This window comes from Pipistrellus kuhlii, unplaced genomic scaffold (assembly GCF_014108245.1).
Source record: "Pipistrellus kuhlii isolate mPipKuh1 unplaced genomic scaffold, mPipKuh1.p scaffold_m20_p_3, whole genome shotgun sequence".
NCBI classification, from domain to species: domain Eukaryota; kingdom Metazoa; phylum Chordata; class Mammalia; order Chiroptera; family Vespertilionidae; genus Pipistrellus; species Pipistrellus kuhlii.
This window is the reverse complement of record NW_023425529.1, coordinates 106,109,964-106,137,105: the sequence shown is the minus strand read 5'-3', so window position 1 is coordinate 106,137,105 and position 27,142 is coordinate 106,109,964. Positions and strand designations below refer to the sequence as shown.

The 27,142-nt window shown below is 44.6% G+C and overlaps 1 protein-coding gene across 3 annotated transcripts in view; it reads right to left on the bottom strand.

Annotated features, from left to right (window-relative positions):
* ATP7B (ATPase copper transporting beta) overlaps window positions 1-27,142 on the bottom strand; it is a 95,551-nt gene that overhangs the window by 43,411 nt on the left and 24,998 nt on the right. Inside the window, exons 1-2 of one of the 3 annotated variants that reach the window (XM_036456596.2) lie at window positions 11,608-12,159; window positions 2,677-3,904 (exon numbers count right to left, since the gene is read on the bottom strand). In XM_036456596.2, coding sequence (XP_036312489.1) covers window positions 2,677-3,904; window positions 11,608-11,844 — 1,465 coding nt within the window. In that variant the 5' untranslated portion in view covers window positions 11,845-12,159. Of the gene's footprint in view, window positions 1-2,676; window positions 3,905-11,607; window positions 12,160-27,142 lie in introns of those variants that run through there. The other 2 variants (XM_036456595.2, XM_036456598.2) reach the window with 2 other exon arrangements.

Below are 27,142 nucleotides of genomic sequence, written 5' to 3'. Positions count from 1 at the left end.
TTTTTTTCTTTTAGGTATAGTTTAGGTCTAGTTTAATCCAAATATTCTGGATTACATAATTCAATGAAAATTTCTTTTTACTGCCAATACCTGATTCCACTGTTGAAAGACCTTAAATTTCACACAGATATAACAGATGATGGCTTCATACTACATTTCTCACCTTTTGAGTACAGAATTTACTGTTCTTTTGTCTTTTCCTTATTGATCTTTATTTTAAATAAATAAACAAAAACCCACCTCCTTCCTGAAACTTGGTACAAAGACAAAGTACAGACGGGGCCAAGTCACCCCACCTGACTTACCCACTCCTTTTAAGGTGTGTGTGTGCAGTGAAGTATCACACAGAGCAAACTTTACAGGGAGAAATTCTCTCAGTGGCAGTCAGAAAATGGAGAAATAGATGTGGGAAACTCAAGTGCAGCTGGCCCTGAGTATGGTCAGTGGGCTTTTGCCCACAAGTTCTTAGGGATGAGCATGAAGCTCCAGCCAGAGGCTGAGAAACTGTCTACATCCTAGTTCACCTGCATTTGCACTGACATACAGGGCATGTATCTTGGAACCTAAACAGTAAACACATTACCACTCACATAGCTGTCCCTCCTTATTTTCAGCCTCTCGCGCGCCCCCCCCCCCCCCCATCTTCTACTCCACACTGTCCCTTCCAGGCCTCAGCTACTGGAGGTCTGCACCTCCCTATCACCATGTAGGCAGTGAGCAACTCCAGCTGATGGTCTCCTCTTAGTTAAACCTTAGCCTCTCTGGACCCTCTTTTATTTCCAGGACTCTTCCCTCTTCTCATGTCACTTGCCAGCAAGATCCTCCTCCTATAGAGCCACCACCCCTAACCCCCTATTCCTTCCACACCAGTGCCATCACATTCCTCCTCTGCTCCTTCCCTTCTCACACTCACTCTTCCTAGGTCCTCTGTCATCTCTGGCTCCGATCACGCACATCTGCATTTCCATCCCCACTCGCCCAAAAAATTCGGGACTCATTAGCCCAGCCACCCTCCAGCATCTACCTCAGCTGGGGCTCATCCCAGGCTCTCCCTTTCCTCCCTGGCCTGCCCTCATCACACATACCCTTAATCTGACACCAGATCTGACCTGAGTGTCTTCCAAATCCATCTCTTACTCTCCAGCCCACATTTCTCACCCAGCCTCTTATGTGGGCTCACTGCCTCAACCCCACTGCATCCTGACACTGTCTGGTTTCCTAAAACATAATTTGGTCTGTACTTCCTCTGATTAAAATCTTCTGGTGACTCCCCTTGCCTTTATAATAAAGTCTAAACTCAACTTGACATGCAGGGCCTATTTGAGGTAGCCCAGGCACCATCCACCACCCTCAGTGAGCCCTCACACTCAGGCCACTCTCTTCTCTGCAGCTTCCCCAACACACTGTGCTGCCTCTCAGGCCTCCGGCCCACTGTCCAGGCTGCTTCCCCACCCCTCCTGCCCCTCCCAGCCCCTGCCCTCACTGGCTCACTCCCACTCACTCTACCAGAGGAGACCTGCCTGAGCTGGGAGCTTGGCTCAGGTGTCCCTCGCCTGGGCTTGCACAGGACTTGTCCCGTTACACTGCAAGGGTTCCTTCCTCTCAGAGCCCTTCTCACTACAACATAAGCTCTCAGGGAAGCCATGTGGCACTCACCCAATAGCCTACAACTCACACAATCCTGATGTACGAGAGAAATTATGCTATATTTGCTGGGCTCCTCTGTAAGGAAATGAGAAGAGGGCGAGAGCAGGGATGGCCACAACCAGGGACGTTGACATCAAGTTAAGTGGACCCTTTGTGCTTTTGTGGAAAACTTCACCACACCCATCTTCTCACATCATCAAGGGGAGCAAAGGAAATCATCCTTAAATCCTTCCCTTATTTCCCACTTTCAAGAGAATGGGCTCTGGGTGATGAGACTAATATTACATTATTTTTATGATTTTGTTCTGTTTAGCAGAAAAATCTTCAGGGAGGATGATGATGATTCCTTTGGTCAGAGAAGGACCTGATATTTCTACTGTACTCTTTTTTTTTTTTTTTGTATAGCAAAGGTGGAAATTTATTGAAGAAAAAGTACAAACTTCCGAGTGGGGAGAGGGAAAAAACCTCACAGCATAGACTCCCATGTTGGGAAGGGAAAAGGCTCCCCCCCCCCCCCCCCCGTACTCTTTTTAAAAGCCAAGGTGCCTCAGTGTTTGAGAATCGATTTATGAACCAGGAGGTCACAGTTCAATTCCCAATCAGGCACACACCTGAGTTGTGGGCTTGATCCCTAGTGGAGTGCTTGCAGGAGGCAGCTAACTAATGATTTTCTCTCATCATTGATGTTTCTATCTCTCTCTCCCTCTCCCTTCTTCTCTGAAATCAATAAAAATATTTTTAAAACAAAATAAATAAACAAAAACAGAATCAAGGTTCTGTTCAGAAAAGAATCCAAGAATCCAAGGACCTCAGCATTTTAGTCCCAGCTACACAAGAGGCAAAATCTAAATAAGCACTTGGAAATTCTGTTCCCTCTGGCCTGAAAAAGTTAACACACAAGGGAAAATTGCAGAATTCTGTTCCCGTGGTCCACATGCGAGGCAGTGAGTGTGGCTCACCTGTCCAGACAAGCAGGTACGATGCCATAAGACACAAAGAAAGGAGACAACCCCAGGGTTAACTACGTACCAGAAGCAATGGAAACCTCAAATCCCATTTCTTCTACAGCAGCTCGGAGCTCTTCTGGGTTAATTATAGAGGGATCATAGAGAATCGTTCCAGTCCCATCAGCCAGAGAGACTGATATTTGCTGCACACCTTCCCTTTGGGAGATCAGGCCTTCGATGGACTGGACACAGGATGCACAGGACATGCCAGCAATAACAAGCACCATGGTACAGCACTCGCCTTGCACGTGGGTTCTCTGGGCAGGGACAGGGGAGGGATGTGTAGAAGACCTGTTATCTGTCCCACTTCCTTCTGCTCCGTCAGGAAGAGAAACTTTAAAGTTCCCTGGTGGAAGAGCCTCAATCGCCTTCTGCAGGGCCTCCGGGGAGACATAAGAAGGATGGTACTGTACTTGGGCAGATCTGTTCTCCAAGGACACCTGAATATTTTGAACTCCTGGGAGTTTGCTGATATTTTCTTCAATATTCCGGACATAGGACTGACAGTGCATTCCATCTATGCTCAGCTGCAGGGTGACCACATGGCTCCCTTGCTGCTCCAAGGTCTGAGAGTTATTGACATTCTGGTTAAAAGTTGAAGGTGTCTTTGAGTAAGCGCTCTGTAACCGCCCAATATCAATTTGTCCCAGGCTTAGAGGAGCCACTTTGTTCTTGATGACAGCTTCAAATCCCATGTCGTTGACATGGTCCCTGAGGTCTTGAGGTTGAATAAGAAAAGGCTGATAAATGATGACTGCCTCTTGGTTGCTGAGTGAGACTCTGACTCTCACCACTCCTTGCAGTTTCCCAATCTTGCCTTCTATGGAGTTGACACAGGACTGGCAGGTCATGCCCTTCACTCGAAGCTTGACCACAGCCTCCAGGGCTGGCAAGGATCTTAAAGGCCAGGAGTCAGCCTTTCCTTCTGCGATGCTGGCCTCGAAGCCCATGTCCTCAATTTGAAAGCAAACATGTGGCAGGCTCATAACTGATGGCACATATTTTACAATTGCGTTGCCTTGTTCCAGGGAAACCTTAATACTCACAATGCCTTTCAAACTGGAAATCCTGCCCTCAATAGACTTTACACATGACTGGCAAGTCATGCCCAAAATGCTGATGGTGCCACTGGTTGTCTGCGAAGGGCACGTACCGTCCAGACTATCTTCGTAGCCAACATTTTCAAAGGCGAAACTCTCCTTCATTGTTGGTTCCCAGCCACGAGCAGGCAAAGAAAGTTTAGACAGAATCTAAAAGAAAAAGAAATAACCCTTTTTATTCTTAAAACAATATTTTTTTTCTAAATTATCCCACCTTGTCTATCACTGAGAAAATGGAAAACAGTGCCACTGGTGTCGAAACATCCCAAGAGTACAAGAGCATAAAAAGCCGGGAAAGAGAGCTATAGACATCACAGTTGACCTTGAACAATGCAGGGGCTGGGGATGTCAATTCCTATAGTAAAAAATCTGCATATAACTTTGATTCCACAAAAACTTAACACCCAGCCCTCCACATCCATAAATTCCCAACCTTAGATCTAAAAAGGTTGACCCTTGAACAACACAGGTTTGAACTGTATGGGTCCACTTATCTGTGTTGTTCAAAGATCAATTATGTTTATCAAATGAAAAGGTTTTAAACAGGTTCCTTTTAGTTCTGACATTCTGTGATTCTAACCTACAAGTCAACTTGCCTACCTTAGTGCCATGTTTTTTCTTACCTAGAAGATGTGGAGATGTCTATGGGAAAGGAGGAGAGCATGACGCAGCTTACAAGCACAGAACAAGCATGCAGGCCTGTGTCAGAGGCAGTAAGCACCGCAGCCCACAGGTGCCCCAAGCGACCCTCCCCCAGTACTGGACGATACCTGAAACCGCCCCCCTAGCTTGGTCCTTTCAGCTCTAAGTTAAGGATTCTGCTGCAATGCAAACACAAAGATTAGGTAACACCTTAATTCCATATCTCATTCTAGGTGTGTCTGTCTCAATCTCTCAGCAGGGCTTAACAATCAATCACAGGGTACTCAAGCATGTCAAACTTGCAGCATGTTCCAATGCAGACCTTCCAGGCCCCTTGGGGTCAGACCATATATACCAGTGAAAAAAGATCTAGAAGTATGCTCTGTGAGTCAGAGGAATTGAGCTGGGCCAAGCAGGGCAGGAACGAAAAAGATGAGAGAATAGAAAGTTGAGTTTAACAAGGAACTTCTCAATTCTGCCTTTGCTGAATGTCACTGTTCTTCCTAGTGTTCAGGACAGCTGTAGTCATTACATAAAATGGCAAGTGTGTTACCAAATTCAATGGACCTATTTACTTAATACACCACAGTAAAAGTATAATTACCTGATTTCTTCGCAAAATGATGAGGCCTCAGCCATTCGATTAACATAACATGATTTTCTTTCACAGGGTCCCAGTCTCAGCACTCTCTTAATTAGATACAGTTTTTATACCAGTATTATTACATATTTCAGAAATTTGGGAACAGAACTTTATACATGGTACATGATGAAAAAGCATGTCACTCTCTGTTCCTACATAATCCTACTTATCTTCAGATGAATCTCAGTTACATGGGTTGATCTCCGTATTGCCATGCATAAAATGCATAATCTTTCTAACTTCAGATTTTGAGCAGCTTAACAAGATAAAGTTTAAATAACTTTCAAAAATGACTATAAATGTTCATTTGTATAATCCACAAAGGAAATCATAAGCTACTTTGAGATTAATAATTATAAAGAATTATTTTTAAAAATACTTACTATAGCATTTCCTAAAATAGTATAGAAAAAAGGGAATAATTGTGTAAGAAACAGTAACCAAGTAGGGTTGCTGAATTCAGTAAATAAACTGAAATTATATGTGGTATAAATATGGAAATGTAGTATATAAGGATGATATGGCTTTACAGTATTAACTGACAATTGGATAACCACACCTCAGAAATCTATCCAGAAAAATATAAATCTACAATAGAACGTAAATATCAAAAGATATTTCAGATAGATGCCAACACTGGTTTGGCTCAGTGGATAGAGCATCGGCCTGTGGACTGAGAGGTCCCAGGTTCAATTCCAGTCAAGGGCATGTATGTACCTTGGTTGTGGGCACATCCCCAGTGGGGGGTGTGCAGGAGGCGGCTGATCGATATTTCTCTCTCATCAATGTTTCTAACACTCTATCTCTCTCCCTTCAATAAGATATATATTTTTAAAAATAAAAAATAAAAAAATAAAAGGAAGATGTAAAAAGCAGAATAATAAAAACATAGGGGAATATCTATTATAATCTCAGAGTGAGGAAAGTCTAAATATGACAAAACAAAAACAAGAAAATTCGGAAGCTATAAAATTGCATATTGATATATCTAACTATAATAAGAAATTGCTCAAACCAAGGCAAAAGTTAAAGAAGAAACTGAGAGGGGAAAGCTTGACTTCACATTAAGCAAACTAAGAGCTAATTTCTTTAACACATAAAGGGGTCCTTGAAAGAAGAAAAAGGTTAACAACCTAACAGAAAAAAGAGGGTAGTTTATAAAAAAGAAAATAAAAATGGCTTTATAATATATAAAAAACAATTAAAGGAGGAATGTAACATTCCAACCTCACTGTGGCACAGTTTTCACCATTCAGATTGGCACTCATTTTGATCCTCAGAACTAGTGGGAATGTCATTTCTGGAAGGCAACTTGACAATACATATTAAAATTACAAATTCAAATATTCTTTGACCCAGCAACTCTACATCTAAAAATTTAGCCAGTAAATATGTTTATATGCGAAAGGAAGCAATCAACAAAAGATTGGAAATAAATGTCCATGAATAAGAGGATGATTAATTAGATAGATTACTGCACAGCCATACAATGGAATACTAGCCAGTTCTTAAAAAGATTAAAGCAACTTTATAAATACTGAAATAGACTGATATCTAATATATTGTTTAGTGAAAAGCAAGGCACATAAATCTATAGTACCTTCAGTAATCTATTGCTTCATGACACCAAATTAAGTGGTTTATAACGAATGCACATAGATTTTTAATTTGGACAGGGCTTGATATGGAAAGCTTGCTCTCTTTGCCACATAGCATTTTTTAAAGTGGACTGCTTGGGCTGGAGGTGCAACTTCCAAGATGGTTCATTCATCACAATGACTGGCAAGTTGATGCCAGCTGCTGTCTGGAAGCTGCTGGTTGCAGAAACCTCAGTTCTGTTCCATGTAGCCTCTAGGTACACCTCACAATTGGTGGTTTGTAGGTTCTGAAAGGGAGTGTCACAATAGTGAGCACGCCCGGAGAACAGATCCCATGTGCAAGCACATATGAAGCCTGTCCCCTTGCATCACTCTTACTAGTTTGCCATAGGTCAAATCCAGTCACAAGGCCAAGTTCAGTCATTATTGAGATAATTACAGAGACTTAAACACAGGGAGGTGAGTTCATTGGAAGGGCCACCAAAATGAATCTTTCACAGTATGCTAGCATTATTTGTGTGAGAAAAAGACTATTATACATATAGATGCTTATACATGCATGGATTACTCTGGGAGAATATATAATAAACTAGTACAGAATTTGAGAATTGGATACTTGAAGGAATCAAGTGACTAGAGTATAAGAGGAGGAAGAGTTACTTTTCACTGTATAACGTATTATATAATACCAAATTGTGTTACCAAATTCTATAAGTAATTGAAAAAATTAAAATAAAATAAGTATAAAGGAGATCCAGAACTGTGATTTGATTGTAATTGTAATTGATATTAATTAAATACTTATTTAGCTGAAAAGGATGAAATGAAAACTAAGAAAATATCTAAGGACATTTACTTTAATATGTTAGTAATTGCCTCCTTATAAAAAGACATAAACCTCGACCACCTAGTCTGTTGGAAAAATAAATCCCTACCCAACTTCTTCTTTTTTTGTTTTTCTTTTTTGTCTTAGTTCTAGCTGCATCTTACCAAACCCCAAATCACAGTGCTGGTTCTTAATCCCTAGATTACTGCCAAAAAGGGTTAGAAGTGATGGAAGCTATTTGTTTGTGGCAAACAATGCTCAGAGGCCCCCTTCCTAACAGGCAGGTTTCTAAGGACAAGTAGTTAAGGAGGATAAAACTTTGCAAATAACCAACTTTATGAATCACCAAAGTATATGTACAAACAATCTCCTAACAGTTATTCAGTGTCTGGATAGTTTATAAGTGTACACACATGGTGGGTGGATGTGCATGCTTTTAATTCCACTCTGAAGTGGAATTGGTGGTGAAAAACTCTCATGTAGAGTTCAAACAAATAAGTGTAGGTTTAAGGGCTCATCAAACAATCAAGGGCATTGGAGAGTGGGCCCAGGAGACAAATTCTATACTCAGGGAAAACCTTGTAGAAGCCCTAGTCTTGTTTAATTCCCACTAAATTGTGTACTCCTTGAAGACAAACATCTGGGACTTCGTCTGTAGGCCCAACACCGGGATGGGGAAGAATTTTTGCGAGCTTTTGAATTTTTAATTAATTAGTAGTATGATAGGCATTAGTATTAGAAGGGATTACAAATACAAGAGGAGAGAGGGATTTCACAGAGGGAAATCTAAAATGAATTTCTATTCTTTACTGTCTCTCTAGGCACCCAGGTCACATGGAAGTTGCTGAGAGTGCCAGGTAAAAATAGGTAAAGGAATATAAGTGTTGATTCAACAAGATGGAAGAGGAAAGAAAAAAAAAAAAAAACTTTTAGATAGGCCAATCTGGTATGAAGACATTGGAAATCAGGTGGCATGTTTTGATGAAAGTTTTCACAGCCAGACTAAAATTGAAAAGTCATTGAACAGAACCGTGATTACACATCAAAGAGCAATGCTATGATGTACATAGTGGAGAAACCACTAGTCACTTTTGAGATCTCTCAGTTACATATGGATCCCCATCACCCTTAAATAGGTACCACTTGCACACTTATCCTTGAGACTTCTTTCACTTTGAAGGGTGTATAATGCCCTTAACTACTTATAGCCAAAAATGTCATGCAGGTATGCAACTTTTCCAAAATATAACCTCCATCTCATACAACTCTATATTCCTAAACTTTCACGAATTCAAAATACAGAAAAGTCCTGATTTTTTTATATGTACACAGACCCAGTGGTAGCAAATAGTTAATGATTCTCAGTGTTATTTTATAAGGGTGACATTCTATATCCCTAATACTCAAGGTTATTCTATAAGGAGGCATTCTTATCACCATTTTACTGTTGAGACAGACTGAGATTTATCCAATGCCACAAATCCATTTAAATAACAGAGCTGGGATTTAAATCCTGCTCAAAAGTCTAGCAGGTTCTATTTTTTAAAAACAACTTTTGAGGTTACTTTTTCTTTTTAGCCATGTTAATTACAGAAAGAGACTACAATGCAGAAAAGCAAAATGAAAGAAATACAGCTACTGGTGCAGTAGAGTGAATGTATAGGGAGGGAAGGGTGTGGCCAGGACATTGAGGCCAGCTGCCTGAGGCTAAGCCTGGCCTTAATACCTCAGTATCTGTCACCTCTAGCTATCTTGGGAACTTCAGAAAACTACAATAGAACATCAGTACTCTTTCTGCTTTCTTCAATACATATTTCTAACTCTAAATACACTCAAAGCAACTACACTTAGGAAAGAAGACAGGACACAGGCACAGGTGGCAATTTTGTACATTCTCCTGAATACATTGTAACTGAGTTCCTGCCTGGCTCTGCTCTCATCTAAGAACTAGAGGCCTGGTGCACGAGATTCAAGCACTGGTGAGGGGTGTGACCTGTGAGGATCAGCCCACTATGGGAGTGCCACTCATCCCAGTCAGTGGGAGCACACTGACTTCCCAGGGGCATTTGAAAAAAATAGTTTAAGTCAGGAGCATAGGATCATAATTCCCTTATGTCATTCCCCAGAATCATGATAATATAATGATCTGAAAGACCTACATTAGATACATGCAATATTATCGCTGGTTAGAAGAGATGTCACACAATGATATTAAGATAATTCAGCTATTTATATTATACTAGAGGCCTATGCACTGGTGGGGTCCCTCAGCCTGGCCTGCCTGCACCAGCTCGCAATCCAGGATCCCTCGGGGACGTCAGATAGCCAGTTTGCATGGATCCCTGTAGGCCCAATCCAGACAGAGGGAGCCCGGTCTTGTGCGTTGAACGTCTGTCCCCTGGTGCTCAGTGCACATCTCAGCAATCAGTCTGCTGGTTGTTAGGCTTATATATATATAGATTAGAGGCCCAGGGCACAATCTTCCTCCCTGAACGAGAGGGGGGTGGTCCCCAGTTTAGGCCCAATCCTACAGGGACTGCTCACAAAAATTCTTCACAGGTTTGAATGTTTTTACATTAACAGTCGTGACTTCTTTAAGTAACTGGATCACACCACTAAATCTAATTTTCACCCTTTATTTTAGCAGGGATATATTGTGCCATCTAGGCTAACTTGATTACATCTAGGCAAAATAAAATCCAATCTATCCACCCTTCACACAACACACAATGCTGTATCTTGCTTTCTAAAATGGTCAAGTCCACAACCTAACAATATAAATCCACTTTTCCTTTATTTGTTCATTCATTCAACAGCTTGATTACTGAGGACTGATATACTATCAGAAATATGGACCCTAGATTCAAATAAAAACAGCTGCCAAGATTACCCACAGTGAGGCCATGGGTACAGAGTCCTGGGCAGTTGTTTCTGAGAGGAAGAGGAATTCTGCTTTCCAACTGGAGCCAGTCCTAGTAGCCTCTACCCTTCCCATTCCCCAAAGAGGGATTCTGAGAGGCAGGGGCCTATTCCTCTTCAGTCCATTGTCCTGGGCCTAAGAAGAGACCAGACTCCAAAAAGAGACCAAGCTCAGGTGTGTGGGAGCCGGGACCAGAGCACCCAGGCCAGGCATGGAGGTCCCTTGGGTAAACTTGCTCCTGTTGTGGGGCGGGGGTAATTCTCTAGGAACCTCACCAGGCTTAGCCCAACCTGCAGAAACTGCAAATACACAGTGGGAGGCAGGGATGCCCTCTCCAGACTTCATGTTTTTTCCAGTTATGCTTTAAAAGACATTTTTCCCCTCCTGCCAGACCAAAACACACAAGAAGTTCATTTTAAAGAAGTTTTCTCAAGCATTTAAGTAAAAAATTACTATTTTGCTATCTCAGACACTGGGCAAAAAATATAAAAGCTGGCCATAAACTGCATAAATGCACATTCGTAAATCTCTTTTTACATAAATCTCTTGCATAGTACAATTCAAAAATCTCTTTTCACAAAATTTTAGTTTTGGGGACTTTCTAAACTAATAACCCCCCCCCCAAAAAAAAACACCACAAAAATAACTGCTAAAGGGGCAAAGTAATTATGAAAGTTTTCCTTTATATCTAATTAGTCTTTTTTTTCTCTCCATGTACGTAGGGCAATGAAAAAGACCCCCAACAAACCACCAGTCCCATACAGAATTCCTACTGAAAGACATCATTTTTCAAAATGTTACATTACCTTATTTTTTACCTTTAAGTTAACAAAATTTTCATTTGCTTAAGTGCAGCTCCTTTTTCCAGAAACATTTTTTGAAATGTTTATTGAGTCGAAATGTGGAGGTTAACAAAATAAGGCATACATTTAAAATTTTTAAAAGGGAAAGATCTATTTTTGTCTGATTTGCATTTTAGAAAACATTTGCTCTACAAAGGCTTATAAAATGTCCTGAAAATAAGAAGCAATAAAACCAACAAGGTTTATCCACCGTAGTCCTAATCTCTGAAGAATTCACCTTAACTGCTGGGACTCAGCGCTATATTCACTGAGCCAGATCTGCACCCCTGCGCCCTCATATGTAAGGCATGGAAGAAACCTCCATCTGTAAACCAGATCCAACCCCCTGTTGGTTTTTTAGCCCTTCTGCAATTGCACTGACCTGACGGGAACGGATTTCCTGTGTTCCATTCAAAACCTCCTGGGAAAATTTTCCTTCCTCTGATGGGGGAGAGCCTTTCTCCTCCAAAGGTATCTGCCTGGTGGGACCCTGGCCCCGAAGGCTCCTCCTCAAGGACCACCACTTGTGGACAGACAGCACAGTCCCCTGTGAGCCACGCAGAGTTGCCAGGAAGGACTGGTCAGGGTTCCCGGGCATCTCACCGCCAGCTTTCTCCATGGCTGTATCCAGGGTCACACCTTCATCTCCACTAGCAGTGCACCTTCACCAGACTACTCAGGCCCCTTAGAAGGAAATGCTTTAAAAGTATCCCTCTAACAAAGGGGAAGGCACTTCCCTGCAGGTTCCACTCTGCTCCTGAGCCAACCCACAAAAGGCCAAGTGAGTCTTGAGTCTGGCATGCAGCAAGCCTCAGGAATTCGAGCAGACTGCACACTGCTGTACATATATTTGCTCTTGTTTATCCGTCATCACACTGCATTCGGCACTGGGACTCTGCACACGGCCCGCACATGCCTCTGCCCAGAGCTGCCGGGACACCTGGAGGCGGTGCAGGAGCCCAGCACAATCATCTCCCAAAGTTTCCCTTTGGCCACATGCACTTTCAGGAACCTAACCTAGAGGCAGGGAGGAGAGGCCACTTTTTATTACCAAACTTTCAGCACTTTCTTGGAATAACTTCAGCCTCTTCCATAGCTCCAGTGCTGATGGTGTGCAGAGCGTCAAGGGAGAGAAGTATTTCCTAGGCAACATGACTTGAATTATCAAGGAGTAAGAAAATTCCATGTTTTCTGTAGCTGTTTTTCCTTGGACCAATGAATGGCTTGACCTCACTGAGAACAGACTACAGAAACTCACTGGGATAACAAAGCTTACCTGTGGCTTATATGTGGCAGAACAGCCAGGAACTAACACACAATTCAGGCTTCTCAGGCTACCGTCGGTTCCATAGGAGGATTAGGAGGAGACATTAGACAGTGTGGTAATCCGGCTCCTCCAGCTCTGTGAGCAGCAGAGCCTCCCTTCCCACGCCCACCCCCACCCCCACCCTCCACAGACAAGGAGAAGGAGTGACCTCATTCCTCCAAGGGAGAAACGGCTCCACCAGCCACTAATCCTGGCAACACCTCCTGGAACAAGTTAGTGTGGAGTGTGCACACTGAGGACTGAATGGAGCTGGTTGGTAAGACAGTCACTGTGTCCCTTGCATTGCTTTCCCTCTCGCCCCAACAATGTGCTGCTGGGGAGTGGGGGGTCATAGGGGTGTGCACCCAATGAGGACATTTAGAACACATCCCCTTCACCCTAACCAGTTTGGATCAGTGAATAGAGCCTGGGCCCGCCCGAGGACTGAAGAAGGGTCCTAGGTTTGATTCTAGTCAATAGGGGGTGTGCAGGAGGCAGCTGACTGATGTTTCTCTCTCATCGATATTTCTTACTCTCTCTCCCTCTCCCTTCCTCCTTGTAAAAATCAATAAAATATATTTTCAAAAAAGAACACATTCCCTTCTGCTCAAGGTCAGAGGATCTGCCTTTTCAATGTTGCTTAGTAACCCTTCCTTCCCAAGAATTCTTGACCAAGAGATCTGTTCTTTTTGAGATGAGGTGGCCTCACCACTGGTCCACTCACCACAGGCCCTTGGTGACTTTTCTTTCTCTTCTGTTTTCCATTTGCTCTGTGGGGATGTGGCCATTTGTTTGCTCCACTTCTGGAACACACTCAGGGCAGCCAACTTCAAAATGTGTGTGGGTTGGCTTCCTATCTTCCATGTGCTCAGCCAAAACAGAACTTGCCTCAATTTCTAAGAAGTGCCATTTAAATCAATGACCAAAGGGGATATTTAATGCTATGGGCCTCAGCCCCCAATCCCAGCCAGAAGCCAACAGAGATGAGCCTAGTGTATGTATGATTTCTTTCTGGCGATCTCTCAACTCTTACTTGCTTACCTATGACCTCCCTTTTTCCTGATAGGATCTGCTAAGATTTATGGATTGATGCCTGATCACCTCCCATTTCCTTTATGGGCATGATAAGTAGGTCTTCCAGATACCTGAGTCTTATCCCTTTAAGCACCAGATTTTTAAAAAAAAACTTTTTGCCACTCTGAGTGGAAATCTCCCCAAAGGTATAATTTATCTTTCTACTGATTTTTAAAATATGAGTTACTATCCTTATTTCAACTTGTCCTTAGTGATATGAGATCATTATAAATAAAAATGCTGCTTTTGTGCAGTAGCTGTGAATGGTTAATAAGGAAAGTACGTTGGCCCCATATATCCCAAGTAGCCCTGGGAACTATGAAAAATATACTTTTCTATAAAATACTTTTTCTTCTCCTAAATGGTCACTCAAACCCAAAACACGGCCAGAAAAAGGAGGCAGGGCCAGGCTATAAAGGGCGTGTGTTTTAGACTTTGCCCTGTGGACAGGGGAGAATCTTCAGTTTTTAACAGAAGACTTACGAGATTATATTTGTGATTTAGAAACAGCAGTTTGGGCAGGCAGAGGAATGAAGACTCAGGGGGAGGGGATTATACTTGTACATAGGTTTATCAGGAACAAAGAATTAACAGTAGAGTGAGAGTAAACAAATGAGGATGTCCTCCAGGCTCAGCATTAGCTGATGACAGCAAGTCACACACAGAGAGGGCCTGAGGGTGACAATGCCATTTCCAATTTGGCAGAAATGAGGAAATGAGGGCTAGAGGACAAGCATGCCTGCGGGTGAAAATGATGGATTCTTCTTTGTTCCTATAGAATCATATGAAACAGCCAGGGCTCCAGCCACTTTCCCAGGCTGGAGAATCAAACTCCTTTTTCTGGAACCTTCTCCTTTCCTCACACCCAACTGTTAAATTTTGGAGTGTGCACACTGAGGACTGAATGGAGCTGGTTGGTAAGACAGTCACTGTGTCTCCTCCCCATCTAATTTTCCTTATCCTTTTAGTCCTGCCTCGCTTAGAGGCGCCTCCACTCTAGCAGGGCTGTCTCTGAGTTCCAGTATCACTAGTGTCAAGACTAGCAGCCTTTATGAATACTGGATGACAAGTCTCCCTCCATGGAGGCTGCACTCAGCCAGGCCCTACGTATCAATGATGCCTAGCGTACACTCAGCAGCGGGAAGCCCTGTAAGCTCCTGGAAGACGAGGTTCTTCCGTCCTATCTGTCCACAAACCTAACAAGGGGGTGAACAAATATCGGATGTTAAATAAGGACTTGCTAAGCTAACCCACAGACGGGTCAGAATGCTTTCTATCTGCAGCCCACAGTGCTCTAGGCCCTTTATGGTGAAGCAAGAGCACACTCCACTAGTCTCTCACATACAAGTATTCCTCCTAGAACTGTAGGCTTTCCACGTCTCCCTGACTAAATTGGTTTGTCTTCTACATGTGCAAATTGTATTTTCCAAACTAAATTCATCTTGTTTATCCCCTACTCACCTTCTCAGTTTCTGTGAATCTCTTCTGTATAAAAATAAACATTTCCTTGGTTTCCTAAACAATCCTGCTGTAATGTAAGAAGTCTGGGCCCAAAGGCAGATGGGCAGCTCAGGTTACCAGGAACCTTCAGGACAAAGGACCCTATTTGAGGGGGGACATCTGATTCAAATATTTTTAGCACTCACAAAGATTACCTGCTCACCCAGCTAGAGGCTAACACTGGGCAGGACTTCTCAGAAAAAAACACTGGGCCAGTTCTCCCGAGACAGGCAGAGGAGTCCCAGATCCTGTGACAGGACAGAATGACAGAATCTGACACTAAGCTGCATGCTGGGAAGCAGTGGCCCAGAAGGTTCCCAGAGAACATGAGCAGTACAAACAGCCTATCCTTTACAACAGGGTATAATATTAATAAACGAATATAATTTAAAGCCTGATAGTCAAATATTTAAGTGCTATGCACAAAAGAAGATACTTTCTGCCTTCAGGAATTTATTAGCAAGTTAGGAGAGAAGAACGGTAGAGGGCAGTATTAAAATACTAAAAAAATCATTCAAACATTAGGTGCTGGGATATGGGAGACTTGCTAGGGAAGAACAGGTGGCACACCCTCCTCACACACCCAGGAACTGGTGACTTCAAGATTGAAACTGTTAGCTCTGCATGACTTGTACACCGTTGTATTAACAGGAGACCAACAAAGAACACCTGGTCCAGCTCACTCGCGGGAGTATGCTTAATAAAACTGCACCTGGCTTAACAGCCTAGCGTAGAAAAATCACAGTGGTTCTAAATTATGAAGAGACTGGACAGGTGTTATAGTTATATTAGTGTGATTATTTAAGGATTTAAAACAGTGTAAGAATAATTACTTGTGTGATTTAAAATAGGAATGGGAGCATTTACTTTTATGAGTGATTTATAGTTTAAGTGTGAATTGTATTTTTGATCTTATTCTGATTTTATTTTAAGTAAAAGAAATTATTTGAAATGTGTTTTAGGCTTAGTATAAGTAACTCCATATAATGTGACTTGAATCCATTTTGTAAAACTTGAGTTTTAAAACTGACTTTGAGCCCCTAACTGTGTGAACGCCCTAACAAGTGTTTATCTGAAAAGTTGGAAACTGAGGCAAAAGGTACCTGGAGAGCGCCCGATTAGGCACATTGAAGATCTATTGGTTGCACCCAGAAGGAATTAAGAAACACCCAGAAATGGCCATAAAAGGGACCTAAAGGCACTGGGCAGAGACTACAAAGGGGCCCTCCACCCGACATGTTCTCCCACTCTCTTCTCCCTGTTCGAAATACTGCATGAGACTCTGCCTGAGTGAAGCTGTCACTCTGCCAGTGAGCCAAACTTCTGAGGCCTCGTTCCTGACCGAGACGCTGCAGCAACGTGTTCCTGTCCAGTGTGTGTGTCTGTTGGCACGGATCTCCAGGTGACCTGCCTAGGCTTCTGGAAACCACCAGAACTCTGGTAAATAAACCTTGGGATTCATGCATTTTAACTCTTGTATCTGTGTTTAGTTTATGCTTGGTCAATTTTAGTTAAGTACTATGGGCAACCCGTATAAGTCCAGTTCTCTGGCTGAGGGACCCCAGTCACCTGTGCAGAAGTTCCCACCTGAGGGTGAGTTGGAACAACAGGGCCAAAAGAGAAGCGGATCATCAACGTATAAAAGCCAATATTTTAATTAATTAATTAATTAATTAATTTAATTAAAGTCAATACTTTGATTCCACAGTCAATTGTATGCACCTTCAGCCTCCTCGGCCGCCCTCTTCAACTGGTGCCCAATCTGGCACAACACCAACACTGGTTACCTCCAGGTTCCAATAGACCCCAAGTCTGTCTCCTGCAGTGGAACAAGGGGAAACTAAACACTCTGTGGACCAAAGGGGCCATACACTAACCTGACAAGCTAAGGAAGGCCTGCATGGGAGTCTTGCAAAATCTAATAACCACAGGATGGTCTGAAATTAAAACTTTGACTAAAAGCAGTTATGGTGAGTAGTCACATCCTAGGCCGGTATCAACGTCAATCTTAACCTTAACTGAGCCCATTGTCTTTTTCCTTCTACAATAACATATCCTTGAAATGTCAGGGTAACTGGTAATTTCCCTTTCCCCTCCCCCCGCCCCACAACCCTCAGGACACAACCCAATGCCCAGAGCACCAGGACAGATACCATAAATTCTTTCATTGTTATTATGTTAATTGTTAACTATCCTGTACCCACTTAAGTAAAAAAGGTATGTGTCTATCATTTTACTTTTTATCTAATCCCAGAGAATTCCCACTTTGCTTCCTCCTGCCTCTCTAATCTATCACAGAAGGATTTCATGTAACCCACGAATTGTCTGCTTCTTTGATTGTAATGTATAAAATTAGGTGAAAAACCACCATTCTCAGGAGCATTATCCTAATCTGTTGAGATTCTGCTTCCTGACAATTGTCGACAGTTACAAAAATTCTTTATAGGTTTGGATGTTTTTAGATGAACAACACTCAGACTGGCTGGCTGGCCACACTGATCATGACAACTAATCTGGGGTGAGAGGGCAGGGCGGGGCGAGGATGAGCTCCCAACTCCGCCCCAGGGCAGAGTTATCCCTAGCCCTCAAAACCCCTGGACTGGGAGAAATTCGCTCTCTTCTGCCATGCTGCCGGCGTGAGTGGGGGAGCCTATGCTAGCATGGTGAAGGCTCTTTTGCTTATTGCATCGGACTCGGCTCCCTGGTGGTCCTTGGGGATCACAAAGTCTGGGCAAAACAAATGGGGGCTCGTCCAGGATCCCCAGCTAGGACCATTAGGGGACCCGATCCGGAGAGCCTGACTGACCGCGGTACGTGTGTGTGCGCTCTGGAGGGACGTAAAACCCCTCATGGAATTGGTGCCCGAAGACGCCTGGTGGACGCACCATGAAGGCCACGGGCAGGAGGATCAGAAGACGTTCTGACCTCCCTGGAGGGCCCTAGAGGGACCCTCATGTGGGGAGAGGGATAAGCCTCTCCCAGGATGAGGTGAGTGGCGTGAGCCGTTGCCTCACCTGCGGAAAGTGAGCCTTTCCCAGGTCTGAGTTTGGTATCTGTGGGCGGCATGGCGCCCCAGGATAGAGCCGGCGAAGTGTGGCCGGCGTGGTGGTGCGGGGCCCCCTGGCGGCGTTGGGTCGGAGGGGGGGCTCCCGCGGGGCTCAGTCTGCGCATTGGAGCGCGGCTGGGCAGTGGTGGCCTTGCTCGGGGAGCAGGCACTTGGGTTAATTTGCTGGCTGCCTGGGGAAGGGGAGGCAGAGCCGGGAAGCCGCTGGGGCGACCCACGCTTTCTCCTTGGGGGCCACCTGAGTAGCGTGGCTGGAGCTGCGACAGAAGCAGCCTTACTCAGGGGGCCTGAGCCTGAGAGGCCTGGGCCGGCGTGGAGGCATCTGGCGTGGCGACATCCGGTAACGGAGAAGAGCTCAAGGGCGAATCTCTGTGCTCAGTAAAGAGAAAGGCCAGTTCAAAACGAGTGCACATAGTTTTGGGCTGTGCTTAAAACTTTTCTGTGTACAGAATGAGCTTTAAACGTGGTGGAGATAACTGGGAGATAAATTAAAACTGGTTTCTCAAGACATTGTAAGCAGCTTTTGAAATTCCCCGCCATGAGGCGGAAACTAGATGGTAATGGTAACAAGTTTACGTGAATGGTGGTGAATGGCCATGAATGGTGGTGAATGGCCAGGAGTCTTCAGCTAAAGAATGTGTACATTTGCATTTGAATGCTGAAAAAAAAAATGTGTTGCTGAAACTTTACCCTAAATAAGCAGGATGTATTAAAAATGTAATGTTATTAATCTAAGAAATGCCAAATATATTTGACTTGCCAGCTTTAAAAGTTCAAAGTATAAATTGAATTAGGAAAAGTTAACTGCAGTAACTAGATGCCTAGAATATGGCAGGCTAACTGTATTATATGTGTTAAGAATAAGCAGTAATGATCAAAGATCTCAAGGATTGATTTATTCTCATTTGTCAGATGAAAAAGTATGTAATGCTTACACTTAAAAAATTATTTTAAGTCAGTTTTTCTGAAGTAATGTTTAATGTAACATGAAACTTTTATATTTGATTTGTTTTGTTTTGCTTTTCTCATATGCCATTGTTGTTGAATTTGGGCTTGTACCTGCATCTTGTATTTTGTTTAAACTTTGGGAATCATTTTTGGTTTCAGTCATGTGTATCTGCTTTATAGGTTTAAGTAGACTTCATCACAAAGGTTTATAATTTATTTAGAATTATGTTAAAACAATGTGAAAACAATTATTTGTATGATTAACCCCCCGAGACTGCTTGGACAATTTTCACCGATGTTCTGCGTGGGGGGAGTAGAGGGGGCTTAGAAATGCAGATAGATCTGTATCTGTAGGAAAAATGTGACATTTTAAAATTCAAGCTGTTAGAGGCCTGGGAACAGGTACTGGACCTACTCCCTCCTCCCTTGCCTTTTCTTTAAAATTTGAGGCATGGTTATGTATTTTTGGAAGATAAGATTTTTATAAAAATTATAAAGAGTATGTCCTGACAGGTTAGCTAGGAGAGGCAAGCCTGTTAGTTTCCTGATGGGCACGGGGGCACCCTATTTAGTCTTGAGAGAGCCAATAGGACCCGTACATCAGCCCAGGAAGCCACCGGACAAACTGCCTGTTTTCCTTGGACATCAAGGACTGTGGTCCTCGGAAGGAACACGTACTGGGGGAATGCAGTTGTTGAACTGGTCCAAAGTGGAACAATGGATCTTTGAGGAGCTAAAGAAGGCTCTCATCTCAGCAGCTGCCCTAGCCTTGCCGGACGACGCGGAGCCCTTCCACCTCTACGTGAGTGAGGTAAGAGACATTGCCAAAGGGGTTCTCACTCAGACTCTAGGTCCCTGGAAGAGACCTGTTGCCTATCTGTCTAAGAGACTGGACCCTGTGGCAGCAGGGTGGCCAGCGTGCTCCCAGGCAGTGGCCACCACAGCATTGCTGGTGAAGGAGGCAGATAAGCGGACTCTGGACCAGGAGCTAACCTGGAAGGGCCAGGCTTTTCTCCTGGACCAGCCCTGTGTCCGGATACATAAGACTCTGGCCATCAACCCTGCCGGCCTGCTTCCAGATGATGATGATGGAACCCATTCATGACTGCACAGAGGTAACAGACGACAAGGTACTGTTCACGGATGGGAGCAGTTATGTTCAGGATGGGACCTGATATGCAGGGGCAGCGGTAGTCACCCTGGACCACACCATTTGGGCACAGCTCTAGAACTTTTGGCCTTAATCCAGGCCCTTTGATGGAGACACTGTGCCATCCACAGAGAAAAGAGGGTTACCAACTGCAACCAGAAGGAATTGGCTGAACAGAAGCAAGCCACTGAAGGACCAGATGGTTGATGGACCCTCCAGATGACAAGACTGTTGGTCCCAGAGGCTCTAGGTCAGAGTTGCCCGGTGACACCAGGTTAAGTGTCACCAAAACTTCTGAACTTCTGTGAGGCAGAGTTGCTAGAAGTACTGTCTGTGCACAGGTAAATGCTAAGCAAGGTAAGGGGATCGCCCCTGGGAATTCAGGTCCCAGGGAACCTCCCCAGGAGAGCTTTGGTAGGTGGATTTCAGAGATTAAACCACCAGCATTAAGGTCTAGTTTTTATAGACACTTCAGATTAGGTTGAGGTATACCCCACTATCAGATAACAGCCCCACCTTGGTAGCTAAGGTATCTCAGAGTATAGCTCTAGCCTTAGGACAGGTAGTTGCGACTCGGGAGGAAGGGGGTTTAACTAAATGTGTCTTAGAATTGGTGAAAATTGGACCAACCCCCTGTCCTTTGCCCTCTTGAGGGCCAGGTGTACCCCTTTCTGGGACAAGTTTCCCCTTTTTGGGAGGGGATCATGTATGGTAACCATTTCCTTGCTCAAGTCCTTACAGGCTCTGCAGTTTGCTTGTTCCAGATGCACTGCCAGTGCCCACCCAGACCCTGTAGCCCCGGAACTCAATGTGGGTAAAGAAATTTGCTGCCCAAGGACTCAAAGGGACGCTGCACTGTTATCCTGAGCATGCCCACTGCTGTTGAAGTAGATGGCACCCAGACCTGACTACATGACTCCCAGCTCCTGCATGGCCTAGATCCTGGCAACTACAGGCCAGGAGGAGAACTGGTGCCTGCAGGAGGGGAACTGGACTCCAGTGAGGACAATACTGATGGGAACTGTGGTACTAAGGGTCTTGATAACTGTATTTGTTGTTTATGCTGAAAGGAAGTAGGCTGCTGAGTCAATGATTTGACTAGGCACATTAGACAAGGGGGGAATGAGAGGGCAGGGCAGGGCGAGGATGAGCTCCCAACTCCGCCCCAGGGCGGAGTTATCCCTAGCCCTCAAAACCCCTGGACTGGGAGAAATTCGCTCTCTTCCACCACGCTGCCGGCGTGAGTGGGGGAGCCTATGCTAGCATGGTGAAGGCTCTTTTGCTTATTGCATCGGACTCGGCTCCCTGGTGGTCCTTGGGGATCACGAAGTCTGGGCATAACAGGGGAGGGCCCTGGTGTCACCAGCAATCCAACTACTTCTGCCTAGTCCTCTTCACTCCCCTGGATGACAACCCAACACCTCCCCGCCCCTCAGACCCTCACCTCCCCCACCCCTCATCTGCCCTAATGAGCCTGCTTCCTGCTGCCCTAAAATAACAGAAGAATTTGCAAACATCTCAACCACCACCTGAATGTGTGCTTCTCATTGCCCAGGGAGCTGTCCTGAGGAGGAAACTGGTCTTGCAAGGCGTGTCAGGCCATAAAAACTGTGAACAATGCACTGCACTGGGAGTGGGGGGTGTCTTTATCACTGGCCCCAGGACAGATCATCTGATACGGCCTGGGGACCCCCAACACCTGGGGGCCTTCCTATAAACCCATAAAAGGGGGCAGAACCATATCTGCAAGACAAAGACCCCAAAAGGTTATATAAAGAATGAAGCCCTCTGTGTGTTTCTTCACTCTGATTTGAAAATTATTTCCGGAGTCCACTGTGTTAATAAATGGGGTCCCTTCCTTTATCTAGGAAGCATGCTCCATATTTCTTTGGTCTTCTGCAACAGTCCCTGCTCCCAAGGTCAGTGTCCACATACCCATACCTCTTGGTTTACATCCTGCCCTCCTGACAGCTCCTTCTTGAGTCCTTCACAAGAGCCTACTTGTCCCCAGAAATCTGGAGTGGCTCTAGCTCAGCATGTGGATCTAACTCTTCCCTGTCTATACTCATTTTTGGTGATCTTGTTCAGTCCGGTAGATGAACTACCTGCAACCAACAACTCCCAGACTCCATACTTATATTTTTATTTTTACCATTTTTTTAAGTTAAATTATTATCTGTGAACATATCTTACCATTGCCCCTTCCCCCATACATACCCTCCCTCCCCAGAGTTTTATGTCCATTGGTTATACTTATATGCATGTATACAAGTCCTTTGGTTGATCTCTTATCTCCCCCCATATCTCCCTACCCTACCTGCTGTAATTTGACAGTCTGCTTGTTGCTTTACTGTCTCTATATCTATCTTTTGGTTCTTTAGTTTATAATGTTCTTTATTATCCATAAATGAATGAGGTTATGTGGTGTTTCTCTTTCATTGACTGGCTTATTTCACTCAGCATGATGTTCTCCAATTCCATCCAGGTTGCTGCAAATGATGAGAATTCCTTCTTTTTTATGGCAGCATAGTATTCCATTGTGTAGATGTACCATAGTTTTTGGATCCAATCATCTGCTGACGGGCACCTAGGCTGTTTCCAAATCTTAGCTATTGTAAATTGTGCTGCTATGAACGTAGGGGTGCATATATCCTTTCTGATTGGTGTTTCTGGTTTCTTGGGATATATTTCTAGGAGTGGGATTACTGGATCAAATGGGAGTTCCATTTTCAGTTTTTTGAGGAAAATCCATACTGTCCTCCACAGTGGCTGCACCAGTCTGCATTCCCACCAGCAGTGCACAAGGGTTCCTTTTTCTTCGCAACCTCGCCAACACTTGTCGTTTGTTGATTTGTTGATGTGGCCATTCTGACAGGTGTGAGATGGTAGTGCATTGTTGTTTTGATTTGCATCTCTCGGTTAATTAGTGACTTTGAGCATGTTTTCATGTGCCTTTTAGCCTTCCTTTTGTCTCCTTTTGAGAAGATTCTATTTAGGTCCATTGCCTATTTTTTAATTGGCTCATTTATCTTCCTTTTATTAGGTTGTATAAGCTATCTGTAGATGTTGGAGATTAAACCTTTATCAGTGATAACATTTGCAAATATGATCTCCCCTACAGTGGGCTTTCTTGTTTTGTTGATGGTTTTTTAATACTGAGTACCCCTCGTACTCATGAGAAAGTAGAATTAGGAGCAGCTAAGCATGGTGCAGTGCATATCCCCACCAAACTCCGGTGCAACGTGTACCCCCACCAAACTCTTCCCATACTCCTGGGGGTATGTGTACCATACTTTGGGAAACACTGATCTAGGCAATCTTCCTTGACAAAGGTCAATCTTTACCTTAGCTGAGCCTGTCTTTTTGCATTTATAACATACCTTTGGAATGTCAGAGTACTCCCCTCTTTCCAGACCCCTCAAGGCATAATTTCCCACCAGACCAAGGAACTTCTTGTTATTATCTTGTTTTCCAAATACCATCTCTCTATGTGCTGTAAATGTTAACTGCTATCCTATACTCACCAATGTAAAAGTATGTCCCTTCATTTTGCTCTTTATCCAATCTCAAAGATTTCCCTGCTTTGCTTTCTCCTGCCTCCCTAATCTGCCACAAATGAATTTTGAATTTCCTGCCTTCTCCTTTGATTATAACAAAGACTAGAGTCCCAGATTTCTGACTGACCATTTAGGCCCGATCCTAAACGGGCAGGCGGGCATCCCTCTCACAATCCAGGACTGCTGGCTCCCAACTGCTCACCTGCCTGCCTTCCTGATTGCCCCTAACCCCTCTGCCTGCCAGCCTGATCACTCCCTAACCACTTCCTTGCCAGCCTGATTAATATCTAACTCCTCCCCTGCCAGCCTGTTGGCCCCCAACTTCCCTCCTCTGCTGGCCTGGTCACCCCTAACTGTCCTTCCCTGAAGGCTTGACTGCCCCCAACTGCCCTCCCTTGCAGGCCTGATCCCTCTCAACTGCCCTCCCTTGTAGGCCTAGTGCCTCCCAACTGCCCTCCTCTGCTTACCTGATCACCTACAACTGCCCTCCCTTGCAGGCCTGGTTTCTTCCAACTGCCCTCCCCTGCTGGCCATCTTATGGTGGTCATCTTGTGTCCACATAGGGGCAGGATCTTTGACCACATGGGGGCAACCATATTGTGTGTTGGAGTGATGGGCAATCTGCATATTACTCTTTTATTAGATAGGATAGAGACCTGGTGCATGGGTGGGGGCCAGCTGGTGTGCCCTGAAGGGTGTCCTGGATCAGGGTGGGGGTTCCCTTGGGGCATGGGGCAGCCTGGGAGAGGGGCCTGTGGTGATTTGCAGGCTGGCCATGTCCCCTGGCAACCCAAGCAGAGGCCCTGGTATCTGGAATTTATTTACCCTCTATAATTAAAACTTTGTAGCCTTAAGCAGAGGCCTGGGCCAGCCAGGGTGTGCAGAAAGTTTTGCTTCCTCTGTTGCTGGGGGAAACCCTAGCCTGCTCGCTCCAGCTCCGTGGCTGCTGCCATTTCAGTTTGGATTTGTTTACCTTCTATAATTGAAACTTTGCAGCCTTGAGTGGACTAGGCCAGCAAGAGCAGGCAGAAAGCTTGGCTTCTTCCATTGCCTGGGAAACCCAAGCCTCCCTCCTGCTCTCTGTGACCGTAGCCATCTTGGTTGGGTTTATTTACATACTCGCTCTGATTGGCTGGTGGGTGTGGCTTGTGAGTGTAGTGGAGGGGTGGTTAATTTGCATATTACCATATTTTCCGGCGTATAAGACGACTTTTGAAACGAAAAGTCAACCGAAAATCAGGGGTCGTCTTATACGCCGAGTATATCCCGAAAAACTGGTGTTGCCTCGGAAGTGGGGGGAGGGGGACAGAGTCTTATACAGCGAATATAGGCCTAAACCTATGTTTTAACTGTAAAATTAGGGGGTCGTCTTATACTCCGGAAAATACAGTACTCTTTTATTAGGTAGGATAAGCTAGAGTTTCACACAATAAAGACTTCTAATTTTAAAATGTTGAAAACTGCTGCAAAGTTCTGGCTCCTCAAAAGAAAGACTGGATTTGTCCTTACCCCGTCCTCATTTCTGCTCTGTGCAGCAGGCCACCAAGGTCATGAGGTATCAAGATGGAGGTGTGTTCTAGCTTGCTAAAGCAGAGAGAGACAGAAGTCTAGGGTCTCTGATAAAAGTGGAGATGCCACACCAATCGTAGACACTCACCTCCAGACTTCACCAACAGATGGACTGTTTTGGGTTTTCTGTTATACACAGCCAAATATAATTCTAAATAATAGAAGTCAAATGTACTGGAGGGGTAGGGACTTTTGCCATGACAATAAAAGGAGTTCTACAGCCAAGACCGGTTTGGCTCAATGGATAGAATGTCGGCTTGGGGACTGAAGGGTCCCGGGTTAGATTCTGGTCAAGGGCATGTACCTTGGTTGCGGGCATATCCCCAGTAGGGGGTGTGCAAGAGGCAGCTGATCGATGACTCTCTCTCATCGATGTTTCTAACTCTCTATCTCTCTCCCTTCCTCTCTGTACAAAATCAATAAAATATATATATTTTTTTAAAAAAAAGGAGTTCTAAAGAAACCAAGATGGCGGCATAGGGTAGATACCCGAATGCAGCCTACCACAACAAATTTGAATTTAGAACTCAAAAACAGGGGAGGCATTGCCCTGAAGTGCCAGACGGCTGGCTGAGAGGAGGCTCTGCCATCTGGGAAGGAGAGAGAAGGCACGCTGAACCTCAGGAACTGTGAAGGTACAGAGAACTGTGTGTGCGAAAAGGCGCTGGCTTAATCCCAGTGCGGAGAGGAAGGGCCGGACCAAGATTGCTGCTGGCTTACTCCCTGCATGCAGAGAGGGCGGGCTGGGCTGAGTTCGCTACTGGCTTACTCCTGGCACGTAGAGGGCGAACAGCTAACGCAGCTGGCTTTCTTGTCCGAGAGGAAAACAGAATCAGCCTATTGCTCTGATAAACGGCCCCAGACAGGGAGAGGCCAGACTGTCAGGCAGTGGGCAGAGATCTCTTGGAGGTGTGTGAAGCCAGAGGCCATTACTGCGGGACTTGGGGAGCAGCCAAAGGGAAAACAAAGTTTGTCTGCACCAACCCGAGACTCCGCCCTTCCTGTGGCTGAGCACAGAAGCTCTCCCAGAGGCTGGCTTTCTCTAAGGAGGGACTTGCAGGAATCCAAAGCTTGTCTGCGCCTTTACCAAAGAGGTACGTGCACGCCTGCAACCAATCTTCCAAAACTCTCCATGAACAGGACTTTTCTAAGACGAGACTGACAGGGAACCAAAGATTGTCTGCGCCACCCCGAGACCCCGCCCTATTCAAGCAGAGTACGGAAACCCTCCTAGCTGAGACACTGCTGATCCTCACAGCCAATTGGCTTGGAGATCAACGCTTCCCAGTGATATCAACAATAAGCAAGGCTTAACAACAAGACTGCACACACAGCCCACAAAGGGCTACACCAAGACTGTCCACCAAAGGTAACTGGGAAGGCTGTGCTACTGGGCTCTACCAGAACACCTAGCACACAAAGCTATTCCATCAAATCAGGAAAACAACTAAAATGCAGACAAGAAGAAGGACACAAAAGAAGGAGATGGAGGAAAAGAAAAGATTGGACACTGAGTTCAAAACTACAGTTATAAGGTTATTCAACAATATCCTAAAAAAGGCCGATAAAATAAATGAGACCTATGAGGATATGAAAAGGGAGCAACTAGAAATAATAAGGGATCAACAAGAAATGAAGAAAACATTGCCTGAAATAAAAAATATTATACAAAGTCCTAAAAACAGACTGGAAGATCGCAAGAATCAAGACAAAGATTTAGAACACAAAGAGCCAGAGGACACTCCTCTG